Source organism: Somniosus microcephalus, chromosome 23 (genome assembly GCF_052327205.1).
Source record: "Somniosus microcephalus isolate GS21.2 chromosome 23, FLI_Smic_1.0, whole genome shotgun sequence".
Lineage (NCBI taxonomy): Eukaryota > Metazoa > Chordata > Chondrichthyes > Squaliformes > Somniosidae > Somniosus > Somniosus microcephalus.
In genome coordinates this window covers 18,035,536-18,061,904 of record NC_141009.1, presented here as the reverse complement: position 1 = coordinate 18,061,904, position 26,369 = coordinate 18,035,536, and the positions used below count along the sequence as shown (strand labels likewise).

The 26,369-nt window shown below is 41.9% G+C and overlaps 1 protein-coding gene across 2 annotated transcripts in view; it reads left to right on the top strand.

Annotated features, from left to right (window-relative positions):
- setx (senataxin) overlaps nt 1-16,859 on the top strand; it is a 51,518-nt gene extending 34,659 nt beyond the window's left edge. For both annotated transcript variants that reach the window (XM_085965523.1, XM_085965524.1), the window contains 9 exons: nt 2,160-2,231; nt 4,112-4,261; nt 7,094-7,201; nt 7,999-8,186; nt 9,224-9,316; nt 12,024-12,200; nt 14,515-14,613; nt 15,134-15,221; nt 16,069-16,859. In XM_085965523.1, the coding sequence (XP_085821649.1) occupies nt 2,160-2,231; nt 4,112-4,261; nt 7,094-7,201; nt 7,999-8,186; nt 9,224-9,316; nt 12,024-12,200; nt 14,515-14,613; nt 15,134-15,221; nt 16,069-16,824 (1,731 nt within the window). In that variant the 3' untranslated portion in view covers nt 16,825-16,859. The remainder of the gene's footprint in view (nt 1-2,159; nt 2,232-4,111; nt 4,262-7,093; nt 7,202-7,998; nt 8,187-9,223; nt 9,317-12,023; nt 12,201-14,514; nt 14,614-15,133; nt 15,222-16,068) is intronic.
- Nucleotides 16,860-26,369: the final 9,510 nt, after the last annotated feature.

Sequence of the window (26,369 nt, the reverse complement as noted above, 5' to 3'; positions counted from 1 at the left end):
ATTCAAGCAGTGGTAGTTGAGTGTGGCAGATCATGATTTCACTATCGTTCCACATCAATTGTGATGCCAAAATCAACACACCAAAAATCTCTTTTTTTAAAAAAAGTCAAAGCAGTGCAGTAAAGATTCATCTGTTTCCACAAAAATGCTGTTATGTAGGCATTGTGACATGGCAGAAATCAGGAATGCAAGTGCTGGGAAGGTTTTAAAAATACACACAGGTAACAATGAATGTTAATTCACTGCATAAGGGTGATTGCGAAAAGCAAGCAGTGCTCAGCTCCCTGATGGAGCGATGTGCCACCTCCAGTAGACGGATAAATAACATGCACCTTCTGATCATGCCTAAAATTTTAACCTATCATGATTATAAATGTAATTGTTTAGAGTGTCAAAACAAGCACAAACAAAAGGTAAAAGAAGCATTCAAGAAGTGACAATGTTGGCTAGGGAAATCCTGTCTGTTCTTGGTGATCACTATTTTGATTTTGAAGAAAGAAACTTGTTCCTTTGTACATCAGTTGACGCACTGGCTGCACGGTGGAACCTGGAGTCTCAGATGAACTAGAGTACGAAGAGGCTCGTGTGGACCATAAACACTGGCACAGAATATTTGGGCCAAATGGCCTGTTTCTGTGCTGTAAATTCTGTGTAATTCTTTGAGAGATGCACATTAGAGTTGTAAGCATTCGAGGAAGACGCCATATTGGCTGTGCAATGACTTTATTGATATGGAATAAGTAAAGTCATTACAACCACTTGCCTGGATGAGTGCAGCTCCAACAACACTCAAGAAGCTCAACACCATCCCAGACAAAGCAGCCCGCTTGATTGGCACCCCATCCACCACCTTAAACATTCACTCCCTCCACCACCGGCGTACTGTGGCTGCAGTGTGTGCCATCTACAAGATGCACTGCAGCAACTCGCCAAGGCTTCTTTGGCAGCATCTCCCAAACCCGCGACCTCTTCCACCTAGAAGGACAAGGGCAGCAGGCGCATGGGAACACCATCACCTCCAAGTTCCCCTCCAAGTCGCACACCATCCTGACTTGGAAGTATATCGCCGTTCCTTCATCGTCGCTGGGTCAAAATCCCGGAACTTCCTCCCTAACAGCACTGTTGGGAGTACCTTCACCACATGGACTGCAGCGGTTCAAAAAGGCGGCTCACCACCACCTTCTCGAAAGCAATTAGGGATGGGCAATAAATGCTGGCCTTGCCAGCGTCACCCACATCCTATGAACGAAGAAAAAGTACAGAGAAATAAGCAAAACGGTATTACCTGCTCATCTGGGTAGGGACATAACCGCTGCCTCTTCTATTTCTTCCTTTGATTCTCTACAGTTCTACCTTTCTCCCAGTTTATATCCTGTCTCCATTCCTGCTGTCGTTTGGTCACCCTGTGGTCCCAGTTCTGTGGCTCCATTCTTGTATTGTTTACTTTGCATGCAAACCCATTTAATGAATATGCAAACTCGCCTTTGGAATTGTCTATAGATTGTAATCCACCATCTGCCCTTACTTACCTTGATCAAAAGCCCTCATGCTGTGAATAAATGGTCAGTCCCAACCAATGTGATCAAATGATCCTCTGATTGGTACCTCACACAATATGATCAAACAGGTTTCAGTTTACCGTTGCATCACCTGAAACTTATTCTAGCTTAATGTTGTATCACCCAAAATGTATTAACCCCATGTTTAAATTCTACCATTACCACCCTGCTTGCTTTAAGTTTTTACTACAAGCTTAAATCTGTGTTGGTGTATTGCCAGGGTTGTTGGACCAGCAATGCCTCGCATAGTGGAATCTGAGTTCCTAATTTGAGCAGCAGTCTATCAAGTGGAGTTCATGTGCCATTTTGTGGAGAGGGAAGAGGAATCACATTAGGTCCTCACAGAAGGGTACATGTACCCTCAAAAATAATTTGTACAATACTGGATAATTTAATAATTGGTATTGTATCTTGGTTTTCAGAGTGCTGGTGCTTCATAATTCTAGAACATCATTGTGTCTGAATTCATGCTTCAAAAGAGGGGTACCGCTTCACAAATGAGTTTTACGGTTACTGTAAAGACATTAGCATCTATAAGGGTGATTGGCTTCTAAGTTATTTGAAAACCAAAGATTTTCTATCCTGCCATCTGTTCTCCAGATTGAATTGGCAACTCAAGAGAGGAGACGATTGGAGAGGGAGAGGGAGGAGCTTGGACGCAAACTGAAGGAGGTAAGAGCTGAAAGACTTGGCTATTTTTCAACCATCTTACATCCGCAACTGTCAAATTGCAGCAATCCACATTGGCAGCTATTTGTCCATTTACTGAATATTTTAAATATATTGAATAGTCAACGTCTTTTATTACTTTCAGTAAATAGTTACTATTGGCTAATTTTTTCACTATTTTGGGTATTCTGGAACAATCACTGACTAACTTTTGATTTATCTACATAAGAATCACTGCACTCAAACACTGAATCATGTCATGAACCACTTTAAAAGGTTGCAATGTAATGAGGCACTTTAAATGCAAGTATTTGCTTACTTAAATCTTAATACTGTACTTGCTGGAGAATGAGTTGCTCAGCCAAGTTCAAGAACTGCACATGCATAACTTGAGTGATGGTGCTTTCAGATGTTGCTGAAGCATTAACACAGTGGACCACGACATTGAGGAGCTAATCAGTAATGTGATTGATAAATATTCCACTTGTTGGATGATGGCTTAGTCCGATCGGTTGAATTTAAAAATGGCTAAACAAAATATCCAGAAAGCGCTTGGATGCAAACTGCACACTTTTGTACACTGTGGTTTCAATTTTGTTTGCTTTTTATGCCCTTTCTTGTAAATCTGCTGTAGATATGCAAGATCTGCATGTGTGTTCAACACAAATTTGTTAAGTCAGTGCCTTGTGCATCATTTCCCATCTGTAATGTGGGTGCTACAATAGAAAAGAAAATGAGTCTAGAAATTACAAAATGTTAATTATTACACCACTAGGGTGGCTTCTCAATCTTAAAGCTTCCCCCGTCTAACCACCTGCTGCTGATCCAGTAGCTGGTATCAGTTTCCATAACTTGAATGGAAGAAGAAGGAATGTTATAGGAGTCAGAGTTTTTGAGGCTATAGTAACGTTTGTGTGTCACAGTATCCTCTTCCTGTTCTTGCCCAACTGTACCTCAAGTTTAATGTCTTATTTTTGGAACCATTATTTTAACTTGCAACCCTACAGTTGAAAATGGTTTAAAACCCAATTTAGTGCCAAAAAAACAATAAAGCATTTATAAAGATGTTTGTGAAGTGGAACAATTGTTAAAGAGAAGGTAATTGTGTTGTGTTTTGTTTTATTTGTTCCTATGGTAATAGTGTTTGAACAGTTGTCCTATTGCAACAGAAATTATTTCTACCAATGTGGTGTGGCTTATCAGTGTTATCCAAGTGGCTCAGACAACACCCTTGTCTCTAAGCCAGAAGTTGAGAGTTTGAGCCTCACTCAATGACTAAGCACATAATCTAAGCTGACAGTGGAGTGCTGCATTGTTCGAGCTGCCATCTTTCGGATGAAATGTTAAACCGAGGCCCTTGTCTGGCTGTTGGGCAGATGTAAAAGATCCTGCAGAATTATTCAAAACAGGGAAGTTCTCTTAGTGTCCTGACCAACATTTATCCCGCAACCAACAGCATCAAAACCGATTAACTGACCACTCATTTCATTTGCTGTTTCTGGACTTTGCTGTGTGCAAATTAGCTGCAACATTTGCCTACATAACCGTGACTGTACTTAAAAATAATTCATTGGAAGTGAAGTGCATTGGGACACCCGAGTTAGTACAATGCATATATAAATGCAAGTTCCTTCAGTACAGATAACTTGTTTTGGTAATTTAGCCATTCTGATGCTAATTATTGATGATTAAAGTAAGCATCAGGAAAGTTTAAACTGTATCTCTAATTTGAACTTCAAAATGCATGTGTTGATTATTAATCTAATCAGTTCAGCTTCAGTACTACATGACTGAATGTGTACCCAAAAAAATCATCGTCACAGCACGAAAGCTCGGAGCATATCTAAAGACGAAAAGTCAACTGACTGTTGTGCTCTTTCCAGCTTCGAGGTCGAACCCAGGACACCCAGCTAAACATAATTCTGGAATCTCACATCATCTGCTGCACTTTGAGTACCAGTGGTCTTATGCTTTTGGAGATGTCATTCCGAAAATTGGGACATGAACCATTTAGCTGTGTCGTTGTGGATGAGGTGAATGGAAATTAATTTCACACTGACAGCCAACTAGTAAAGTGCTAAGGATAAAAAGAAAGGTCACAAGTCTGAAATAAAAATTGTCTCGAGCAGATAGATCAGCATTTGAAAGGGAACGAAGGGTTAGTGTTTTGGATATGATTCCCACATCCGGTCTGGTGGGTTCTCAGTTGAGTAGAGTGGAGATATTTTGGCAGAGAAAGAAAAATGAAAGCTCAACTCTGGCGACTCTGAAACTTGCTAATGCAGGGGTACTAGCTGTACAGTCTGTGTCCCTTGCAAGCTTGTGTTGTGCCCTTTAGCAGAATTTAGCCCTACCTGCAATTCGCCCATGCGGATCAAGGCACCCCGCCGGCATTCTGCCAATAAACCTGTCATTGCAGTGTTTGTTTGCCTTTTTTTTTGCTGGAGACCAAAAGAAGTTGGTGATCATGGCTCTAGTGTCCACAGCCAGGTCTTAAAAAGATCATTCTTGTGATATGGGCTTTGCTGGGAAGGCTGGCATTGCCCATCCCTGGTTGCTCGAGAAGGTGGTGGTGGTGAGCCGCATTCTTGAACCGCTGCAGTCTGTGTTGATACTTCCACAGTGCTGTTAGGGAGGGAGCTTCAGGATTTTGACCCAGTGACGATGAAGGAATGTTGATATATGTCCCAAGTCAGGATGGTGGTTGACTTGGTGGGAAACTTAGATGTGATGATGGTTCCATGCACTTGTTGCCCATGCCCTTCTCGGCGGTAGAGATCGCAGGTTGGGAAATGCTGTCGAAGAAACTATGAAGATGCAAATCGGAAATTAAAGGAGAGAGGTAGGAAAACAAATGGGGAAAAAAGCGACGGGGTGGGGGAAGGGAAAAAATGGAGAAAGACAAGAGACAGAAAAGTAGAGGAACATAATGTTGCATTTAAACTACGTAGAGGATGCATTGTTAGCTTTATTTCACAGCAGTGAAGTTGAGAGCCACATTTTCACTGCATGCAGGTTTGCCTCCCCAAACGTGCGCACAGCTCTGCTCACTGGCCTTCCACCAATGAGTTTGTAAAATCAAAGCTAGCTAATGGGCTCTTATTTGTCAGAGCACAGAATGTGAATTGAATTTGGGACTTTCCTGTATAGTGCAGCTACTCCCCGGATAATCTTGTTGAGCTATTGGGAGTAATTGTGTTTTTGCAACAATTAAAATGTGAATGGTGATGCAACACGCTACCCGAGCTTGCTTCAACGTTAAAAACCTACCTTTTTTTAAGTGGGGCTTTACAATAGTCGGTGCCCAGCCTTCCCAGTGTGAGACCAACTCTTCCAGGCGACGGGCTGAAAGTGGTGCCTCTTGTGATTACCAAGAGAGACAATTCATTTAATAACTGTAAAGCAGGAGTGACTCGGGATGTTTCAAAGAGGGACTGCAAAATGCTTAATGTCCCCTTTTTTGAAAATAGCTCCTGCAACATTGGGCACTGAAGCACGACGTCCACTTTTTATGCTTTTTTTAATCAAAATTCTGGTGACAGCCAGTGATCCTCAAGCAAGTCACTGCTTTTGGCCCTCGACCAAAAGTTAGTGACTACCCCTGTGATAGTTGAGAGTTGCCACATGGATTTGATAGAGACTTGATAGTGGGGGTGTAAATGGATAATAACTTTTGATTTCCTCCCCCATTCATGTCCTTGCAGAACAAATAAAGCTAGCATGTGCTGTTCCTGTTTGTTGATCTCTCGCAAGTGTTGTCACTTGGTGACTAAGTGCAGAGTTAACCATCACATGCTAAACGATTTTCTCCAATTAAATATTGGGAAGACTAAAGCCATTGTTTTTGGTCCCCGTCACAAACTCCGTTCCCTAGCTACTTACTCCATCCCTCTCCCTAACATCTGTCTGAGGTTGAATCACATTGTTCGCAACCTTGGTGTCATATTTGACCCTGAAACAAGCTTCCGACCACACAAGACTGCCTACTTCCACCTCCGCAACATCACCCGTCTCCATCCTTGCCTCAGCTCAACTACTGCTGAAACCCTCATCCATGCCTTTGTTACCTCTAATGTAAGAAGTCACACAACACCAGGTTATAGTCCAACAGTTTTGTTGGACTATAACCTGGTGTTGTGTGACTTCTTACATTTGTCCACCCCAGTCCAACACCGGCATCTCCACACCTTTGTTACCTCTAGACTTGACTATTCCAACGCACTCCTGGCTGGCCTCCCACATTCTACCCTACGTAAACTTGAGGTCATCCAAAACTCGGCTGCCCATGTCCTAACTCGCACCAAGTCCTGTTCACCCATCACCCCTGTGCTCGCTGACCTACATTGGCTCCCGGTTAAGCAACGCCTCGATTTCAAAATTCTCATCCTTGTTTTCAAACCTCTCCACGGCCTCGTCCCTCTCTATCTCTGTCATCTCCTTCAGCCCCACAACCCTCCGAGATATCTGCGCTCCTCTAATTCTGCCCTCTTGAGCATCCCTGATTATAATTGCGCAACCATTGGTGGCCGTGCCTTCTGTTGCCTGGGCCCTAAGCTCTGGAATTTCCCCCCCCCCCCCCCCCCTCCCCAATCCTCTCTGCCTCTCTCTACCTCTTTCCTCCTTTAAGACGTTCCTTAAAAGCTACCTCTTTGACCAAGCTTTTGGTCACCTGCCCTAATTTGTCATTATGTTGCTTGGTGTCAAATTGTTTGTTTTAATACTCCTGTGAAGCGCCTTGGGACATTTTTTCTACATTAAAAGCACTATATTAATACAGGTTATTATTATTAGCGAATATCATTGACTTAATTTAGTTTGTATGTATATTATAACTGAGCCTAAACTACTGCTCCTGTTCTTTTCAGGCTGGGCAGGCATGTGAAACTGAAATACTGATTCCTTTGATATACCGTTGTCCTAAACTCATTCTTGTTGGAGACCCTGAGCAATTGCCACCAACCATTATCTCCATGGTAAGAATGCCTTTAGAAATATGGTTGTTGAGTTTCTCTTGTATGCCAGGAATTTTGGCCAGTTTTGTGCTATAGTTTTAGTGTCCCCTAGTAACTGGATCAAAAAATCTCACATTTTTGTTCCATTTCCTTCCCCCCCCCAACCTCCACTTTGGTTCCTGCTCTCCTTTCCAGTCCAGTGGCCCTCTTGCTCCTTCTCTTCCCTTTCCTGTGAGAGTATTAGATCTATTTTCTCCCTGGGCCATGCACTAGCTACAGTTAAGAGTCAGACCGGGGACCTGCTCTGACTTATTGTTAAGATGCAAAGTGATTCCCTTCTCTTTGAGCTCCTCCCACCATCAGAACATTCCTGTCCCTACAGAGCAAATAAAACTAGCACGCACTGTTCCTGTTTGTTCTCTCTCACGCCAAGTATTGATACTTGGTGTCTGAGTGCAGAATTAACCATCACACCCTGAACTATCATTATTAGAGAATGCAATAGGGTCATGGGAAATCTTTACCCACTGGTATCTTGGAAGAGTTTTAACAAGTCTCTGTGTTCCCAACAACCACCAGGATCTAATTCATGAAGTATCTGTCCTTGCTGCAGTTGCCTTGAACTGCATCCATTCAAGTCCCAAACACAGTGCCACGCCGATGTGTACGTGCTACTGAAATGAAACCATTGCTCAATGTTTTATAGTCTTTAAATGTATTCCAGTGTACCATTTCTGTCATTTACTTGCTAAAACTCTTGACCTCTCACACAGATGGAAAGCAATTGGAAAAAGATTAACACTTTTACCTTTTTATAGGAAGCACGGAAGTTGAGCTATGGCCGATCAATGATGTGCCGGCTGCAGCAGTGCCTGCAAGACGAAGTGAAGCAGAACAACTTTGGACGCAGCCCAGCGTCATTGTTGCTGACCCAGTACAGGATGCATCCTGACATCTGCCTGTTCCCCTCCAAATACATTTATGGAAATATGTTGAAAACAGATGAGTAAGACGACATTGATTATTAAGCCTCTTATACATTACAGTACTACTCTGGTTTCACGAGAATGAGCTTCTACCTATCTTCTGGTGGTGCTCTCCCTGTTTATGTTCCCAGTCAGTACAGTTCTCCAGTCGGATGTCAGCCTGAAACTCACTCGGCAAATCCAACAGCAGTTCACAAGACCGTGTAAAAGTGATTCTCCGTTGCCAGCAGCACAAAATAAATTGGCTCTTTTTATATTCCCAAAGGCAGTGACAGCGGGAGAATTGCACGTTTGCCATCAGTTGCACTTTCATAGCATAAAACGCCCTTAATGATGGAGAGATCGATTAGAGCGATCGATTCGTGCTCTTGCGTCTGCGCCAAACTATCAAAGGTTACTTTGGGATAAAATTACAGCAGGCCAAATTCTTCAATATGGCTTGCCAATGTGGGATTTACTTTAAAATCAGTTTCTTTTTTACGAAGTCTGGTTGTAAATCAACATTGAAGGGTTTTGAATATCATAGCAACTGGAACAATTTATTTTGCATGCGTTTATTGCATGCACTTGGAGGAGTTCAATGCATATAGACCTTCCTCTTCTAAATTTGCATAACATTCCATAAATGGCACATAGAAAAGCATTTATTTAAAGTATACTGTGATACTGCTTTTATATTTTACTATTCTATTAATGCAAATAAATGTCCGTTGTGATGGGATATTCACCTGTCGTCTTGGTGACCCAAAACGAAAGGCATGCGCAGTGACCTTTGGTTTCTGGCACAGCGAAGACTTACCCTCTGAGGAACTCACTAAACTGTGTCTGTCAGGACTATTAAGCTATTGAAACATAGGTATATAATAAAATATTTGCTGCAGCTTTAAATGCTAAAATAATGTAGCACTGTAATCAGCAAAATCAGTCCTGTTTTTGTATAGAATTTTGAAATAAGTTGTAACTTTATGTTAATGGCTTTAGTGTACACGCAAGAGCATTCATGCTATTATTATTCCTCAACTCTTTCCTCTCCCTCCCACCCCTTGTCTGTTTCCAGAGAGGTAGAGATGCAGCGTTGTTCTCTGACCTGGCCTTTCCAATCCTACATGCTGTTTGATGTGACTGACGGATACGAATACCGGGAAAAAGAGTGCGTTTTACACCTGATAACTTTTTTTCATTGTGTTTCTTATTTTGTATTCGTTGCATGCTACGACAGAAGAGTAGATGCTAGTGTTAGGCAGATGGGCGAGCACAGCAGTTCTCACCAGAACAATTGTTGTTTTCAGGACTGTCTGTTATTTACATATATTTGCTTTCATAATATTTCCTTGTGAGAGAGTTGTACAGAAGTGCCAAATAGAGGCAAGGTATTCGTCCCGTGGGATTTGTGGGAGGGTCGGAAGCCACCAATGCTTCCCACTGCTCAATCCCAAAACAACATTTTTGGCAGCTGTACAGAAGTCGTCTTTTCTGTTTAAACCTCCCCCCCCCCCCACCCCCAACCAGCCCAGACAGGCTACGGCCAATTTAGCAGAGCTCCTGCCACCTCGGCTAATTCAGCATAGACCTAGAATCAAACTCTCGAGCTTTATGGTCTGTGTTACTCAGGATCATATCAGGTGGTGTGTTACCCCCCCCCCCCCCCCCCCCCCAACATAGGGCCAACCACTGAACTGAGGATGCTTAGAATATAAACAGAAAGCGCTGTCAGGTCAGGCCGCATCTGTGGAGAGAGAAACCGAGTTAACAGTTCAGGTCTGTGACCTTTCGGCAGAACTGGAAAAAGTTAGAGATGTAACAGGTTTTAAACAAATATAGGTGCAGGGAAAGGGAGGAAAGAACAAAAGGGGAAGGCCTGTAATAGGGTGGAAGGCAGGAGGGATTTAATGAATAGAATCATTACCAGCACCTGCTGTTTGGAAGGAAAAAATGGGAGCAGTGGTTATGGTCTGAAATTGTTGAACTCGGTGTTGAGTCCGGAAGGCTGTAAAGTGCCTAATCGAAAGATCAGGTGCTGTTCCTCGAGCTTCCATTGAGCTTCAGGAACAGTGTAGGAAGCCAAGGACAGAGGTCAGAGTGGGACGAGAATTAAAATGGCAAGCGACCGGAAGCTAAGGGCCATGCTTGCCTCCTGAATGGAGGTGTTCAGCAAAGCAATCACCCAATCTGCATTTGGTATCCCCAGTGTAGAGGAGACCGCATCGTGAGTGAGCAAATACAATATACTAAATTGAAAGCACAAGTAAATTGCTGTTTCACCTGGGAGTGTTTGGGTTCCTGGACGGTGGGAAGGGAGGAGGTAAAAGGGCAGGTGTTGCATCTCCTGCGCTTGCATGGGAAGGTGCTGAAAGGGGGGTGTGGGGTAGGGAGAGATGTATTTGCTGGAGGTGGCAGAAATGACAGAGGATGATCTGTTGAATTTGGAGGCTGGTGGGTTGAAAGGTGAGGACAAGGGGGACCCTATCGTGGTTCTGGAAGGGAGGGGAAGGGGTGAGAGCAGAAGTGTGGGAAATGGGATGAACACGGTCGAGGGCCACGTCAACCACAATGGTGGGGAATACACGGTTGAGGAAAAAGGAAGACATATATTGGAAGCACTGGTCTGGAAGGTGGCATCGTCAGAACAGATGCGATGGAAACTGAGTAACTGGGAGAATGGAATAGTCCTTACAAGAAGTAGGGTGGGAGGAAGTGTAATCAAGGTAGCTGGGAGTCGGTGGGTTTATACAGGAAACTTTCTGGTATCCGGCACGGATGGGACCGATGTGGTGCCGGTTCATCATCAACTCCGGATAACCGAACGCTATAGTAAAAGATACGGACCTTAGAACTCCGTATGAAGCAACATACCCTGTTGCTTAGCAACAGCTTCAGAACAACGCCCACAAGTTGCGAGCATCTCTGTAGCTTAGCAACAGCTGCAGCCAAACCCTTGCCTTCCTCCATTTGTTGCTGTGCAAGTAATAAAAGTTACCTGAACCGACTCCTGAATTTTGCCGGTTAACCGACATTTCCGGTTATTTAGGGGCCGGTTAATCGAAAGTTTCCTGTAGTAGACATTGGTTGACAGCCTATTCCCAGAAGTGGAGATAGGAAAGGGGAGAGTCCGAGACGGACCATGTGAAGGTGAGGGAGGGATGGAAATTGGAAGCAAAGTTGATGACATTTTCCAGTTCGGGTGAGAGCAGGAAGTGGCACCGATACAGTCATCAATGTACTGGAAAAAGGAGTGGAAGGGGACCTGAGTATGTCTAGAACAAAAAATGCTCCACGTATCCCATGAACTGGCAGGCTTAGCCAGGGTCTATACGAAGTCCCACAGCAACACCTTTTATTTGGAGGAAGTGAAAGAAGCTGTTGTTCAATGTAAGAACAAGTTCAGAAAAGAGGCAAATGGAAATCCCGCCTGAGAGAAGAGCAGAACTTCTTCAAAGTGGGCATTCCTGCAAGAGAGGCGGCAGCAAATTAAACACTAATACAAAGGCAAAATACTGTGGCTGCTAGAAATCTGAAATATAAACTGAAAATGCTGGAAATACTCAGCAGGCCAGGTAGCATCTGTGGGGAGAGAAACTGTTAATGTTTCAGGTCTGTAGAATATACTTGGTGTGTCGCTACTAGCTAATTATCATTTTAAATCTCAGTTCTGTATATTTTCTTTGACTATATTTGGGAATGCAGTAGTCATTGATGGCACAAGCAGAGGGAATTATTTAGTCACCACTGTACGGCTGGTAATTTAATGTGAAATCTTCTGGAGCTATTGGAAAACTGTTGATTGCATTCATAAACAGGGCATAACATGCTTCTCCATGTCCTTTGTATCTCACCTTCATTCCACCTCTTTGTTACAGCTCTTATTCCAACCCACAGGAAGTGAAACTGGTAATAGCTTTAATCAGTCTGATTGCTGAGAAACAAAAAGGGATTTGTCGTAATATTGGAGTGATCACACCCTATAATGCACAGAAACGGGGAATCATAAATCAGATTGAGCAAGAGTGTAAGAGGGCTGGATTTGAACAAGGCAGGTATGTGAAGGGTTGATAATCGGAAACCTTGCATGATGAAACTTTTTTTTTCTGACTGATCCTTTATTACACACACATTCATTAAATTACATCTCTGGCTTCAAGTTCAGCCTTATAGCACTAATAGTGTTGCCTGGAGATGGTGCTGTGCACCAGCAAAAGAACATAGGAATAAGAGTAGACGACTTGGCCCATCGAGCCTGCTCTGCTGCTTTGTTGGCTGCTGTATATTTAATCCCAATTCCTGCTACTGATCTTGTGTAAATAGGAATGATGATTTATAACACACATATCCAAACTGCGCCCCATGGGTCACACGCAACTTCCAAGTACAGGAAACTTTGTACTATCCGGAGGTTGAATGTCCGGCAGCTTCGATCTAACGGCAGAAATCAGCAGCCGTTTTGGTTAGGTTTTTTTTCTTCTAGCATTCTTTTCACAGGCAGGCTCTGGAAAGCGTCTTTGTAGCTTAGCAACAGCTTCAGAGACGCTTCCAAGCTACTGGGCCGAGTGTTTACAAGCTGTTGCTGAGCAACAATGTTTGTGGTCAGATACGGCAGGTTCTGGAAGGTGTCTCTGTATCTTAGCAACAGCTTCAGACATGCTTCCAAGCCACGGGCCGAGTGTTGACAAGCTGTTGCTAAGCAACAGTCTTTGTTGTCAGATACGGAGATGAAAAGCTCCTATCTGATAACATTGACGCTGCTCTATCCGGAAGTTTTGAGGCAACGGCAGCAGCTCGGTCCCGTGGGTGCCGGATAGCACAAAGTTTCCTGTACTGGTTATATCCGGCCTTCGTAGCCCAGGCAAGCCATTCCTATTGGCGTTTATATTTCTTCTATGCTGGTCTTTGTGAGCCCGGAAGTTTGGAAAAAGCTTTTTTTGTGGTTTGCCTTGTTAATACTTAAATCGTAATTAAAAACACCAAGATCTGTTCGTATCGGCAGCTTGAGATGTACACAAATGAATGGAATATGGATTTAAACTTTACATATGGCCTCCGAGGTTCCATGGCATGCATTGTGCAGCTCCTGAGGACTTGCACCCTGGTGTATGGACAGCATCCCCATTCATGATGTCAGAGCAAGAGAAGTTTTACAAAATGCCTGCTCCCAGGCTGTCTTGGACAACATTTTATGGTTTGAAACTGTAGTAATAAGAGATGGAGACACCAATATGCATGCAGACATCTAACATTTAGGATTTGGCAAGTCAGTAAAATGCCTTTCGCATTAATGTTAATATGAAAAATTAAAACTGACCTCAATGTGTTCTGGCATTTGCAGAGTTATCTCTCCCTCATTTTTTGCAGTGTTGTTTTCTCTACCTCTTGGCTGAGTGGGTAGGTAACCAACCTGTGGCGAGACTCCGCCAATGGCGCTCTTGTCCGGGCCAAGATTTATGAAAGTGATGATCGGCTATAATGCAACTAGAAGCCAGTTTCCTGGACTGTTTTACAAAACGCATGTGCCGTCTAGGTTGCTGTAATTTGACAAATCTGGTCTCGGAAGTGCTGTCCTACGTGTCTCATTAAATGACAGGAAAGCAGTTTAGCTCATGATCCCCACTAGGAGGTGCACATTTGTAAAAGATTGTGTCTTGCTGGTTTTCCCTCTGGTTACAATCAGATGCTCAACTCTCTACAGCAGCCTAACTGAAATTAGACCAAACTTTCCTCAATGTAAAAAGCTCACTTCAAATGCAAGTCAGTGAAAATGAAGTCTTGTAAAGCGAAGGTTAGGTATGACTCAAAAACAATCTTCATAGCTCTCTGGATAGCTCTGAGTTTATCCTTTGAAAGCTGAAAAATACTGACCAGGGAGGGCGATAATAGAGGCATTATAATTGATCTCCGCACCTCTGAGTTAAGGAAGGCAAAACGGACCAGAATTTCTGTTTCTGGTCCCTTTCCAGTGGCTCCTGCTTGGAAGTATGTTGAGGTTGGGCGAGGACACAATCAGCCTCAGCTATGGTGCCTCTCACCCTCAAAATAGCTTTCCAATACTGAATGTTGAGGCTTACACATAAATAATGGTCAGTGGCTAATGCGGTAAGGTGCCTGGTGTCAGTTCAGTTGCACCCCAGCCAGGAGTAAGAGGGGGAAAAACAAAAATAAAATTGTCTGGGAGGAGCAGTATCTATTTTCCACAGATCTGCTGGGTTAGACAGAAATATGAACCCATTTACAATTCAGAATTCATATGTCTGCCACCCAGTTGACCTTTATTTTATGGGTAGCCATGATTATGGTGTTTTAATGTCAAAGGGGAAAATATGTAATAAGTTTAACGCAAGTTTTTTTCCTCTCTTCCAGGTCGGTGCAGGTAGGCACAGTGGATGGGTTCCAAGGATGTGAGAAGGATTGTATCATCGTTACCTGTGTCAGGGCAAACAACCTTCAAGGAACTATTGGGTGAAGTGGATTTTCTTTGATTTGTTACGGTTTGGCCCCACCTGCTCCCCATCACTTTACAGTTAGATTTCTTTCTTTTTTTTTAAAATTTCTCCGACTCATCTTTATGGACCCTTCTTCACCGGAGAAGGTTAGGAAGCTGTGATTGTAAAATGAGAAACAGATCCTTGGAAATCATCTTGAGGTTTTGTATCTCACTTGCGCGCTCCCTCTCGCGTGCACGCACGAACTCCCTCCCTCACCCCGCAAATATTGACACACTCCCAGGAATGGCCTCTCCTAACTTTGGAAAGATGGCGTCAACTTTCCAAAGGAAAACTATTGCTGCAGAAAATGTTTTACTAGCATCTGATGTGATAAATAAACAAATACACAAATCTTGAACACCTTATGGAGCCACTAGGGTCCAGAAACCCCAGTTTAAAAACTTTTGTATTTGTGTATAGATGTGTGGTTTGTATTGAGTTAAAAGAAGCAATGTTACTGATGTTTTTTGTTAATATGTTTGACCCTTTTCCAGGTTCTTAGCAGACCGGCAGAGAATGAATGTTACAATTACCCGAGCTCGATTTAGTCTCTTCATTCTGGGACATCTTAAAACACTCATGGTTCGTCATTAAGTATTGATCACTTACGATTTTACGGGAACTATGCTGAGCAGTTGAGTTCGCAGTCAGGGCAATATCAATAATTCAAAACCAATAATTGAATATTTTTTTCAATGAACTGTTCTAAAACTGTTACTTTAGTGGCCTTACTATAATACTTTCCAATATACCCTACTCGATTATTAATGGAGAAGTAACCTCTGTATGACACGCTATTTTCCTGCATGTTTTTAAAGATTTATCGAAGTTTTATACGCATCCATATGTTATCCTTTTTTCAAGAGAGCAACTGTTTTAGCTGCTCCATTAACAAAATGTTTTATGGGGCCAAGACCAAGTATATGATGCCACTACAACTGAAAGGAGAAGACGAGATAAATCATGAAGTGATTGGCTTATGTGTCACCAAACTTGGGTTTCAAAGAAAAAGTTGAGAGATTAAAGGGTGCCGGGGAGAGTAGGAAAGATCAGCCATAAGATTGCAGTAACCGATGAGGAAGAAGGGAGAGTGAGTGAGAGAGAGAGAGAAGTGGGTCTGTCAACCACTGTGACTCTGCTTGCCTGAGTAGTACCACTGCCACATCTCAAATTGCAGAGTATTTAGCTGCCCAACATTGCTGTAATGCTTTGCTAATGTAATGTTTTAATTGTTAGAACTGTTAATGCCAAAACTTGACACACAGCCAGAATAACTGGCTTCACAAATATTAGCAATATTGTGAGCTTTGTAAAGAATAAGCATTTTGCCTTTCAAGAATGAGTTTGTCCATTAGAAGTGTGAAGGGGGAAATTTGCACTTGTGATGCCTGCCTTTTTCACTCTGTATATTTTCCCTTGTGTATTTTAGGAAAATAAAGACTGGAATGCTTTGATTCAGGATGCACAGAGGAGAGGAGCCATAGTGAAAACATGTGAAAGTGAATATAAGAAGGTCTGTCAAAAAATTATGAAACCCAGGCCCGCTCTCTACAGAAACAGTTCTGATCCGGGTGCATTAATAGGTGAAGGGAAATTGGTTTCTGATCTCTCTCGGAAAATGTCCTGGAATGAAAGTTTAAGCTCCAAAACTGCTACACATCGAGTGGCTGATGTCAGCAGTGGGCAGATCCCAAAAGCACCAATCCCTTCTCACCCAGCAGTTTCAGCACTCCATCAGTTCCATAGGACTCAAGCTTCTGTTACTGTACAGCCTCAGACTTCAGTTAGGTCAGAGTCGTCTGCTCAGGCTAGACTTAAGGATCCAAGACTGGCCCGAAGAGCAGAAGCTTTGCTCAAGGAGACGCGGCCACAATTAAAAGCCAATCAAACTCCTTCAGAGTCTCGTGTAGTCAATCCACCAGATTCATCTGCATCCAGTAGTGGGCATGGTGCTACTCATTCTTCACACTTTGGTCAGGTTACAGGAAATTCTCTTTCAAGGGCTGGTGCTGATAAACTTGATACTTCTACTCCCAACAGAAGTTTGATGGTTCCTTCTGGGACCTCTGTGTATGGAAATGGTAAAGATACGGTATACGGGTTCAGCAACTGTCCAGGTTCCAGGAGACACATAGGAAAGGATAAAGACGATGTATATGGAGAACAAAAACGGAGACGGAAATGAAAAGATTATGGGTTAAGAACTTGTCTCTTCACACATTTATTTGACTCTTAATGTTATCTGGTACAGCTGGTACAAAATGTGTTTTGAATATAATACTGAAGCAGTGGTTAATGTACAAATTATATAACTAATGTTTATAGACAATTTCTTTTGGTTTAGTGTCTATAGCGGTGCATTGTTTATTTTTACTGTTTTATTGAAAATAAGCTGCACTGCTTTATTTTATATTCTCGACTCTTCTCCCGTTTCCCCCCCCCTTCCCCGACCAAGGGCAGGTAGGTAACCTGCTTCAAGGCCTCTGTCAATGCTGCTTTCTGACTGGTCACTTGAATATGTGCAAAAGAAAGTAGCCCATGGGGACTGTCCCAATACAGAAAAAAACGGGGTAGTTTGATGGAAGTCCCTGGCTGCTTGTTTAGCATCTTCCCTGGATGGCATGGCCAAGAATTGACTATATAGGAACTGCAAACATTGTACCACTTGCACTGAAGCACCAGCATGCTGTGCCTTTGCATTCAGTATTTAAATAAATATTTTGTGACTAAAATAGAATTTTTAGTTGCAGCCGACACACAATTCCAGTCTGATCTCACTTAGTCACTAGGTTTAAGAAGTCAGCCCTTCTTAGCGTGGATCATGGTATCTAGAAACAGTCCCTGAGATTTTAACCATGTTTATCAACCACATTTATTTTACACATTTCCCCTGAACTCTGCAGCATTTACCAGGAGTTTGAAGTGGAATAGTAAGACTGGAATTCACATTTTGCCCTTTCACATACTTGATTTAAAAAGGGTTGGTTTTTAATAGTTGGGGTGGTAGAATGACTGCAGTTTAACCCTTCCACCACTCAGCTATGACTCTTTAGAAACTGATTTCTGGCCATCGTGAATGTCTCTTTTTTGCTATCGTGAATGTCTCTTTTGTTATATAATTCTCTTTGGCGTTTCATCCCCATATGTGCATTTTATTTACAGGCCGTCACATGGGTTTGAAACTGTTTTTGAACAAAAAATTAGTCAGAAGTGCAAAGGGGATGGTGGATCTGTATTATCTGGAGGGCACTTTATTCAGCTACAAACAGTTTTGTGCCAGTGAGATGGATAATATCCATTCGACTGCATACACACCAGTTAGTGTTGTAGGCAGTATGTATATATCAGAGACCCACATCTTAATTGCAGCAAAATAGCAACTGGCCAGGCATCTGTATGTATAATAAAATAAGTCCCAATGCTCAATGGATCTTAAAGTATAATCTACAGTGCACACCTTTTTGGATTTGCCCAGTGGGTTATTTTTTTGGAAATGTAATTACTGTACAGTGGTTTTTTATATATGTATATATTATATACAAGTCCTGAACTGATGCAGTACTGCAGTAAAGTGTGCTAATAGAAAAGGCTCGTCATCTGCAGCATTCCTTCTGAAGGTTCATAACACTGGGTCAAAATGATAGGATGTCAGGGTTACTGGTTTCACAAAATGAATGAGACCGAACTTGTACTGTTGGGCATTGTATAAAGCAGACCTTCATGTTTGCAGTCAGGATATTTGTGACTTTTTTTCCCCTCCACTCTACTCACCCAGTAGAGTAATGCAGACACTAAAATATGTTGAACATTTTCTTTTTTACTTAATAAAATTGGTTTAAAAAAATGACATTTTAGTGGCATTTAATTACCAAACTTCTTTCTGGAAAACTGGGTTCTGAGCATTTTGAACAAATAAGAGAACAGATTAAACTCTCAGCGGATCCAAATCCTAGTTAACCTGCCCCAGTTGAATAGAAATATCAATCCAAGCATAACGTTTTTTGTCAGATTAGTTTTGTTTAGGCAGCATTGAGCATGATGCCTTTGTTTAAATTACTGCAGTTGGAAGTTGGTACAAAGCAGGGATCAGTTGATTAAAGTCAGGAATGATTCGAGCAAGATGACGATTGCTCCCGTTTTCTGCCTTCCTCCCACAGGAAAATGAGCGCCGGTGGCTCAATCACTTGTTTGGGTAACTGTCGCTCAACTGACCGAATGGGCGATAACTAATTTGAGGTCTACGGTTGCCTGTTGCTTGAAACAGAATTTTCATGGTTGTGCATTTTACCTACTCGGTGGTAAAAGGGTGTTCCTTGGGGGTGGAAAGATGGTGAAACTGACGCTGTTCAACTTGCCTTATTTGAATATTGCCTTCCTTTAACTAACTGGACAAAACAGGCAGCAGTTGTAAAGAAGTTAGATTAGATTGCACTTTCACCTCGCATGGGAATGGAAGTACAGAGGTATGAATGTTATATGAGAGGCAGCAAGTTCTGACCTGTCAGCTGCTGTGGTTGTAGTTTGGAGTTCAGTTTGTGTAAGGTTTACATGAAAGACCCAGGTTCAATCCCGGATCTGTTGGGTTCGCTGATCTGGGCACTGCTCATGGCTGCACAGTTTTTATATCCCTAGGTGAGGGAGGGGAGCAATCCCAAGGTTCCCAGTTCTGACCTCTATCTCGTGACCTCTGTTGGAACAATGTACAAAGGGATGTCAAATGACCAACTGGGCTTAGTTGTGTGGACCTCCATCATTGATTAGTCTGGCAGCAGTCACTGTCCAGGTTCTCGCATGAACGACGGCATTTTGAGTAAGATATCGGAAGTATACCCCAGGATGAATCAACACCTTCAGGAGAATAGGAACAAAATGGTTACTGGTATTGCAGTCAAATTGTGCATGCAGTTATGTTTATTAAATATGCAAAATGTTTGCCGCAGAATTCTGCGCATTACCAGGTGATCCAAAATTAATTGTTAAAATGAGGAAGGAAGGAAAAGTTATACCACCCTAGTTTCAGCAGCCTCCACAAACTTGCATAACATTTTGGGCATTTGTACCTTTTTTGTGCATCACACAGACCAAACAAAGTGATGGTAACAGACTTCTCTCAGCATTTTTTTTGACCATTCTACAATGAAATTAATCTTTCACATCCCATGTTGGCTAGAATCATTGGTCCATCTCGGGTTCTGAATTTTGGACGGTAAAGCAGCTCCTTAACCCGTTACTGATATGTTGTGAATTTTATTTAATACTTTCTAAATTAAATTTCAGGCAGAAGGGCCTGCTACACAATAGGAAACCCCAGTCATGAGGCGATGAGCAGCTCACGCAGGTAAAGTTCGAACTGTTTTTCCTCATGAGAGCCAGTTTTTTGTAATTTTTGAAAAGTCAAAACTTTTATATAAACAATTTTATGGGTAGATTTCTTACCCAAAGCGCACAATATATTTAAAAAATAGTTTGACAAATTTTCTACCTGGTGACCTGTGCAATGTAGTGTACTCTTGGTTTAAAATGAACAACTAAAATCATCATAACAGAAAATGCTGGAAAAACTTAGCAGGTCAGGCAACATCCGTGAAGAGAAATTTGAGTTGACATTTCAGGTCGAACCCTTCTTCAAAACTGGAAAGAAAAGAAAATAGATCGAAGGCAGGGCTGCGATCGGACAAAAGAAGTGAAAGAGACAAAAGAAGTAAAAGAGCTAGACGAGATGGTAATAGGCTGAGATTAGGTGTAAAGTGTACTGGCAAGGCAAGAGATAGCTGCCAGGTGTGAGAGAAACAAAAGGAAAGTGGTGGGGGGGGGAAAGGAGTGGAAAAATTACAAGAAAAAATGTGTAATAGGGGCCGAGGTTATGATCTGAAATTGTTGAACTCGATATTGAGTCCGGAAGGCTGCAGAGTGCCTAATCGGAAAAATCATAATTTATTTTGAAGAAACATGCTCCATTTTGATTTCTGCTTTGCATGAAAGTAAACATGAGTGAGCGTTCAGTTTATGACTACATATCTTTGCACATGTATGGTGCTTTGTACATATGAGTGTACTGTAGGGACGGTTGCTTGCAAAATGTCCCATTGAGTTAACTTTTTTGGTCTGGTAATATATGCATCTAGAGACATGAATTCTGCCAAAGTTAATGAGCAGAATATCATGCTATACAAGTACATTATCTGAGTTGACTGTTTTTAACCATTCAACTGTTTGACAACAGCCCTAGATCACGTTCCCCAGCATAAAACATGGGCGACTGATGCATTTTCAGCTTTGGATAATGTTTACTTCCATCAAAGATTCAACCAGAGCAAACTTGAAGGCGTATGTCTGATTATGCAACTTTCCTGTACTGTACATAGATTTCTTTAACCTGTTCCTTTCATATGTAGTACTTTTGTTTTCTAACTAATTTGTAAATGCACCTTTTTAGATTAACACAAGTTGAATGGTTTTGATTTCATTTTTTTGCCACAAAATGTAATGATTTTGATGCATTGATGTTTTCAAGCTGACGGTCTAGCACTGCTGGATACATAACTGCAGCGGTGATGCATAATTGTGTGTTTCTTAAATCTTCTGCAATGAAACAGCCCTTCACATAGGTTCCAGCCCATAAATGGACAATGTGAGCTCTGCCGACAGTATTCGGCTAACTGTTCAATCTGTACAAAGGTTACTGATCTTTGCACACTTGGTGAACCAGTATTTCTATTTGGAGTGCAACTATCCTGTCATCTTGATATTGTGGTGTTACGTCAGTTGGCTCTAAAACATTAGCCCAGACGTGTTGCTGATCCCAGCTCAACCCACTCCAGTGCAAGTCAAGAGCGATTCTAGGTTGGAGTTAAGCCACTTAGGCATGCCCTACATTAGATTAGTTTGATTACCTGCAGGAATAAGTGAATACTTTTGTAGAAATTTTCCTCAGGAGATTAAATAGGTTGGACAAAATCCATGATAGTCCAGGTTGCCTACAGTCTGTTGAAAGAGTGGGTTTGAGGGACTGAATAGTCTTCTATTCAATGCTTACGTTTTGTGTCACACAATTCATAAAATATCAGTGGCTGACCTTCATGTTTTATTTTTATAAGCAAATTCATACAGCTGTTACCAACTAGAGTTAAATTAGAGGCAGAGGCATTACTGCACATATTTAATAATTAGTCAGAAAAAGGTGTAGTGCCAGAGGACTGACAATAGCTAACTTAATACCTCGATTTAAGAAGGGGGATAGAACATGTCCAGGGAATTATAGACCAGTCAGCTTAACATCGGTGGTAGGAAAAATAATGGAATCCCAACAAAAGGAGAAAATAGAAAAACATCTAGAAACTAAAAACAAAGTAATGAATAGTCAGCATGGCTTTCAAAGTCTTGCTTGACCAACCTCATTGAATTTTTTGAAGAGGTAATGAGAGTGTAGACAATGGTAATGCAGTAGATGTAATTTATCTAGATTTTCAAAAGGCCTTCGATAAGGTACCACATAATAGACTGATGAACAAGGTCAGAGAATGCGGAGTCGGGGGCCAAGTAGCAAAATGGGTAGCTAGCTGGCTTCAAGACAAAGCAGAGAGTAGGGATAAAAGGTAGCTTTTCACAGTGGCAGAAGGTGGGTAGTGGTGTTCACAAGGATCAGTGCTCGGACTACTGTTCACAATTTACATTAACGATTTAGACTTTGAAATCAAAAACAGTTTCTAAATTTGCGGATGAAACCAGCTTTGGGGGGGATAGTCAATACTGAGGAGGACTGCAATAAATTACAGGAGGACATTAATTAACTTGCAGAATGGGCATATAATTGGCAAATGAAGTTCAACACAGATAAATGGGAGGTATTACATTTTGGTAGGAAGAATAGGGAGGTCACTTATTACTTGGAGGGTGCAAGTCTAGGTGGGGTAGAGGAACAAAGGGATCTCGTAATGCAAATACACAAATCACTAAAAGTTGCGACACAGGTTAGCAAGGCCATAAAAAAAGCAAACCAAGCACTAGGATTTATTTCTAGAGGTATGGAATTGAAAAGTAGGGAAGTTAAGCTAAAACTGTATCGAACCTTGGTTAGACTACACTTGGAGTGCTGCAGACGGTTCTGGTCGCCAACTTATAAAAAGGATATAGAGGCACTGGAGAGGGTACAGAGAAGATTTACATGGATAATACCAGAAATGCGAGGGTTTACAAATGAGGAAAGGATGAACAGGCTGGGTCTCTTGAAAAAAGAAGGCTGACGGGTGACCTAATAGAAGTCTTTAAAATTATGAAAGGTTTTGATAGAGTGTGTAATGATCAATAACATGTCATTCTATAGTGGACACTAGGTGGAGCCGTAGAGCTGTATGTATAAGACTACACTACCCAGCTGTATAGATATTAAGACTACATTACCCATGAGGCACTAGGCTACCCACAAGGCAACAGTCAAGATGGAAGCCTCTACAGATACTGGACCTAGTCCACATGTGCTCAATAAAAGTAGCTAGCAAAAGCTACCTGTGTTCATAATAAGAATGTCTATTTATTAATGAACATAAGATGGTACCAGGATGGTGAAGATCTGCTGAAAATTGTGAAAAGCGACATGGAGAATTTGAAGCCACCAGAGCGTTTGAAACTCACAGGAAACATCGACTACAATTGGCAGACTCTTAAACAACAATTCGAACTCTACATTGCAGCCATCGGATTCGGTACGAAGCCAGGCGCAAGGAAGATAGCGTTGCTGCTTACGATTGCAGGCCCACAGGCGATAGAGGTATTTAATACATTTGTATTTAATCCAGAGGAGAACAGAGGAAAATTAGAAGATGTGCTAAAAAAATTTGATGCACATTGCTCTCCCAAAAAGAATGAGACCTATGAAAGATACATGTTCTGTTCTCGGACACAGCAGCAAAATGAGACTTTTGATAGCTTTATAACTGATCTGAAACTGAAAGCACAGACATGTAATGTCTCTGAGCTCAAAGCATCCATGATTCGTGACCAGATTGTGTTTGGTATTCATGATAAAAAAAAAGAGGGAACGTCTGTTGAGAGAAACCGAACTAAATTTGGAAAATGCGGTGAGAATATGCCAAGCCAGCGAGCTAGCTCGAAAGCACGCGAAGACTTTCAGTGAAATCAATAATGATGCGATTGTAATGAATGATGATGCTGCTGTCGGTGCTGTGTCCTACAAGGGGAAGAAACGTGGGCAGAACAGAAATGAAAAGCAATCGGAGGATGAAATTTTTAATTGTAAACGCTGTGGTTACAAACACCAGTTAAGACGATGCCCAGCGTTTGGAAAAATGTGCACAAAGTGTAATGGAAAGAATCACTTCGCCAAACAATGCTTTTCAAAAGTACAAACTAAGAAAGGGCAACGAGTTAATGTAATTGAGGACACTGATTTAAGTGAGACATTTTTTGTAGGAATGGTGCCATGTCATATCAAAAAGGATACAGAAAATGTGCAGCCCTCCGAAATGGACAATGCTGAACATAAAGTTAATGCAGTAAAAGAGGACAAATGGATGATCCCACTGCAGGTAAATGGAGCATTAGTTACCTTGAAACTAGACACTGGGGCAAAAGCAAACTTAATCAGTATGAGTGACATTAACAATATGAAAGAAAAGCCCAAAATACAGAAAAAGTCAGTACTACTGCAGAGGTATAATGGACAGAAAATAGATAGCTTAGGTGTATGCAGACTTAAAGTGACAGTCAAAGACAAAGTGCATCATCATGTTTTCTGTTGTGGTTGAAAGACTTGATTCGATACTAGGTGACAAAGCTTGTGAAGACTTAGAACTGGTCAAGAGAGTCTACCGTATAAACTGTGCCATAAGCAGACCAGATGACTCAGGTGATGAAGCAGAGAGCCCATCAAGGATGAAAAGGCCAAAGGGTATCCATGTCTTCAAAAAGCCTAGTTTCTCCAAGAAGAAAGAAAAAGACTTTAAGGTCAAAGAGAAGCCAAAGGAAGAAAAGCACAAAGAGGAAAAACACAAGGAGAAAAAGTCCAAAGATATAACCGCAGCAGATGTTGTTAAGCAGTGGAAAGAGAAAAAGAAGCAGCCTGCACCAGAGCAGGAAGCAGTTCCGGTGGATACTCCTTCTTCCCTCAGGCCAATCTTTGGTGTTCCATTAGCCGAGGCTGCTGAGAGGACTATGCTGTATGATGGGATCCAGCTACCAGCAGTTTTTCGAGAGTGCATTGACTACATTGAGAGTTATGGCATGAGTGAAGGAAACACTGAAACCCTCTCCAAGCAAAGATCGCAAGGAGACCTCGATCTATACAAGAGCAGATTGATGACAATGCCACAACTGCATCTTGTCATTCACCACCAGAACGATCTCATGAAGACACATCAGACTTACCCGTGTTGAGAAGATCCACACGTGAAGTAAAAGAGCCTGATAGACTTAATCTTTGAGTACAATGTAAAGCTTTGAATATGTGTTGACTGTTTTGAAAATGTTTGTTTATAGAGCACTAACAAAAGTGTTACTGATATTATCTTTATTGTTTTCTTGAAAGTTGCTTGATATTGATTTTGTTAAACCTCAAAGAAAGGGGGATGTAATGATCAATAACATGTCATTCTATAGTGGACACTAGATGGAGCCGTAGAGCTGTATATAGCTGTATGTATAAGACTACACTACCCAGCTGTATAGATATTAAGACTACATTACCCATAAGGCACTAGGCTACCCACAAGGCAACAGTCAAGATGGAAGCCTCTACAGATACTGGACCTAGTCCACGTGCTCAATAAAAGTAGCTAGCAAAAGCTAGCTGTGTTCATAAGAATGTCTATTTATTAATGAACATAAGAGAGTGGATACAGAGAATATTTCCACATGTGGGGAAGAGCATAACTAGAGGCCGTCAATATAAGATAGTCACCAAGAAATCCAATGGGGAATTCAGAAGAAACTTCTTTACCCACAGAGTGGTGAGAATGTGGAACTCGCTACCACAGGGAGTGGCTGAGGCGAATAGTATAGATGCATTTAAGGGGAGGTTAGACAAGCATATGAGGGAGAAGGGAATAGAGGGTTATGTTGATAGATTTAGATGAGGAAAGACGGGAGGAGGCTCGAGTGGGACATAAAGGCCGGCATGGACTGGTTGGGCCGAATGGCCTGTGTCTGTGCCGTATATCTTATGTAATCCTATATAGATGTTTGGGGCAGTCATTTGCTTGCATGCTAGAAATTAAGGAAATCACATTGAAAATTGCTGGGGGTGAGATGGACAAAAGAAGTCCGAGTCGAGGTAGATGCAACAGAAAAGCATTGACCTGTCGACTGTTCTCAATTCAGCTTTCTTGTGACGAAATTTGGCTTTCACTTCATCTGTCAGTGCGACAAGAACACCTCTGCCTCTGCAATGGTTCATTGTGCCCTAATACTGGACAAGAGCAATTCCTTTGCTCAGCCACTAATTGAGTACAGATTCGAATCAAACTGAAGACATGATCTAGAAAGAAAGAACTTGCATTTATATAGCACCTTTCACGACCTCAGGGCGTCTCAAAGCACTTTACAACCATTGAAGTGCAGCCACTGTAATGTATACTTCCTGGTAATTAAGTCACCGTATAATACAAGCACAGCATTGAAAATCTGAACAGAGCATGGATACAGGCCTGCATGTCTTCAAATTTTTTTATTTTTTTATTCATTGATGGGGTGTGGGCGCCGCTGGCTGGCTAGGCC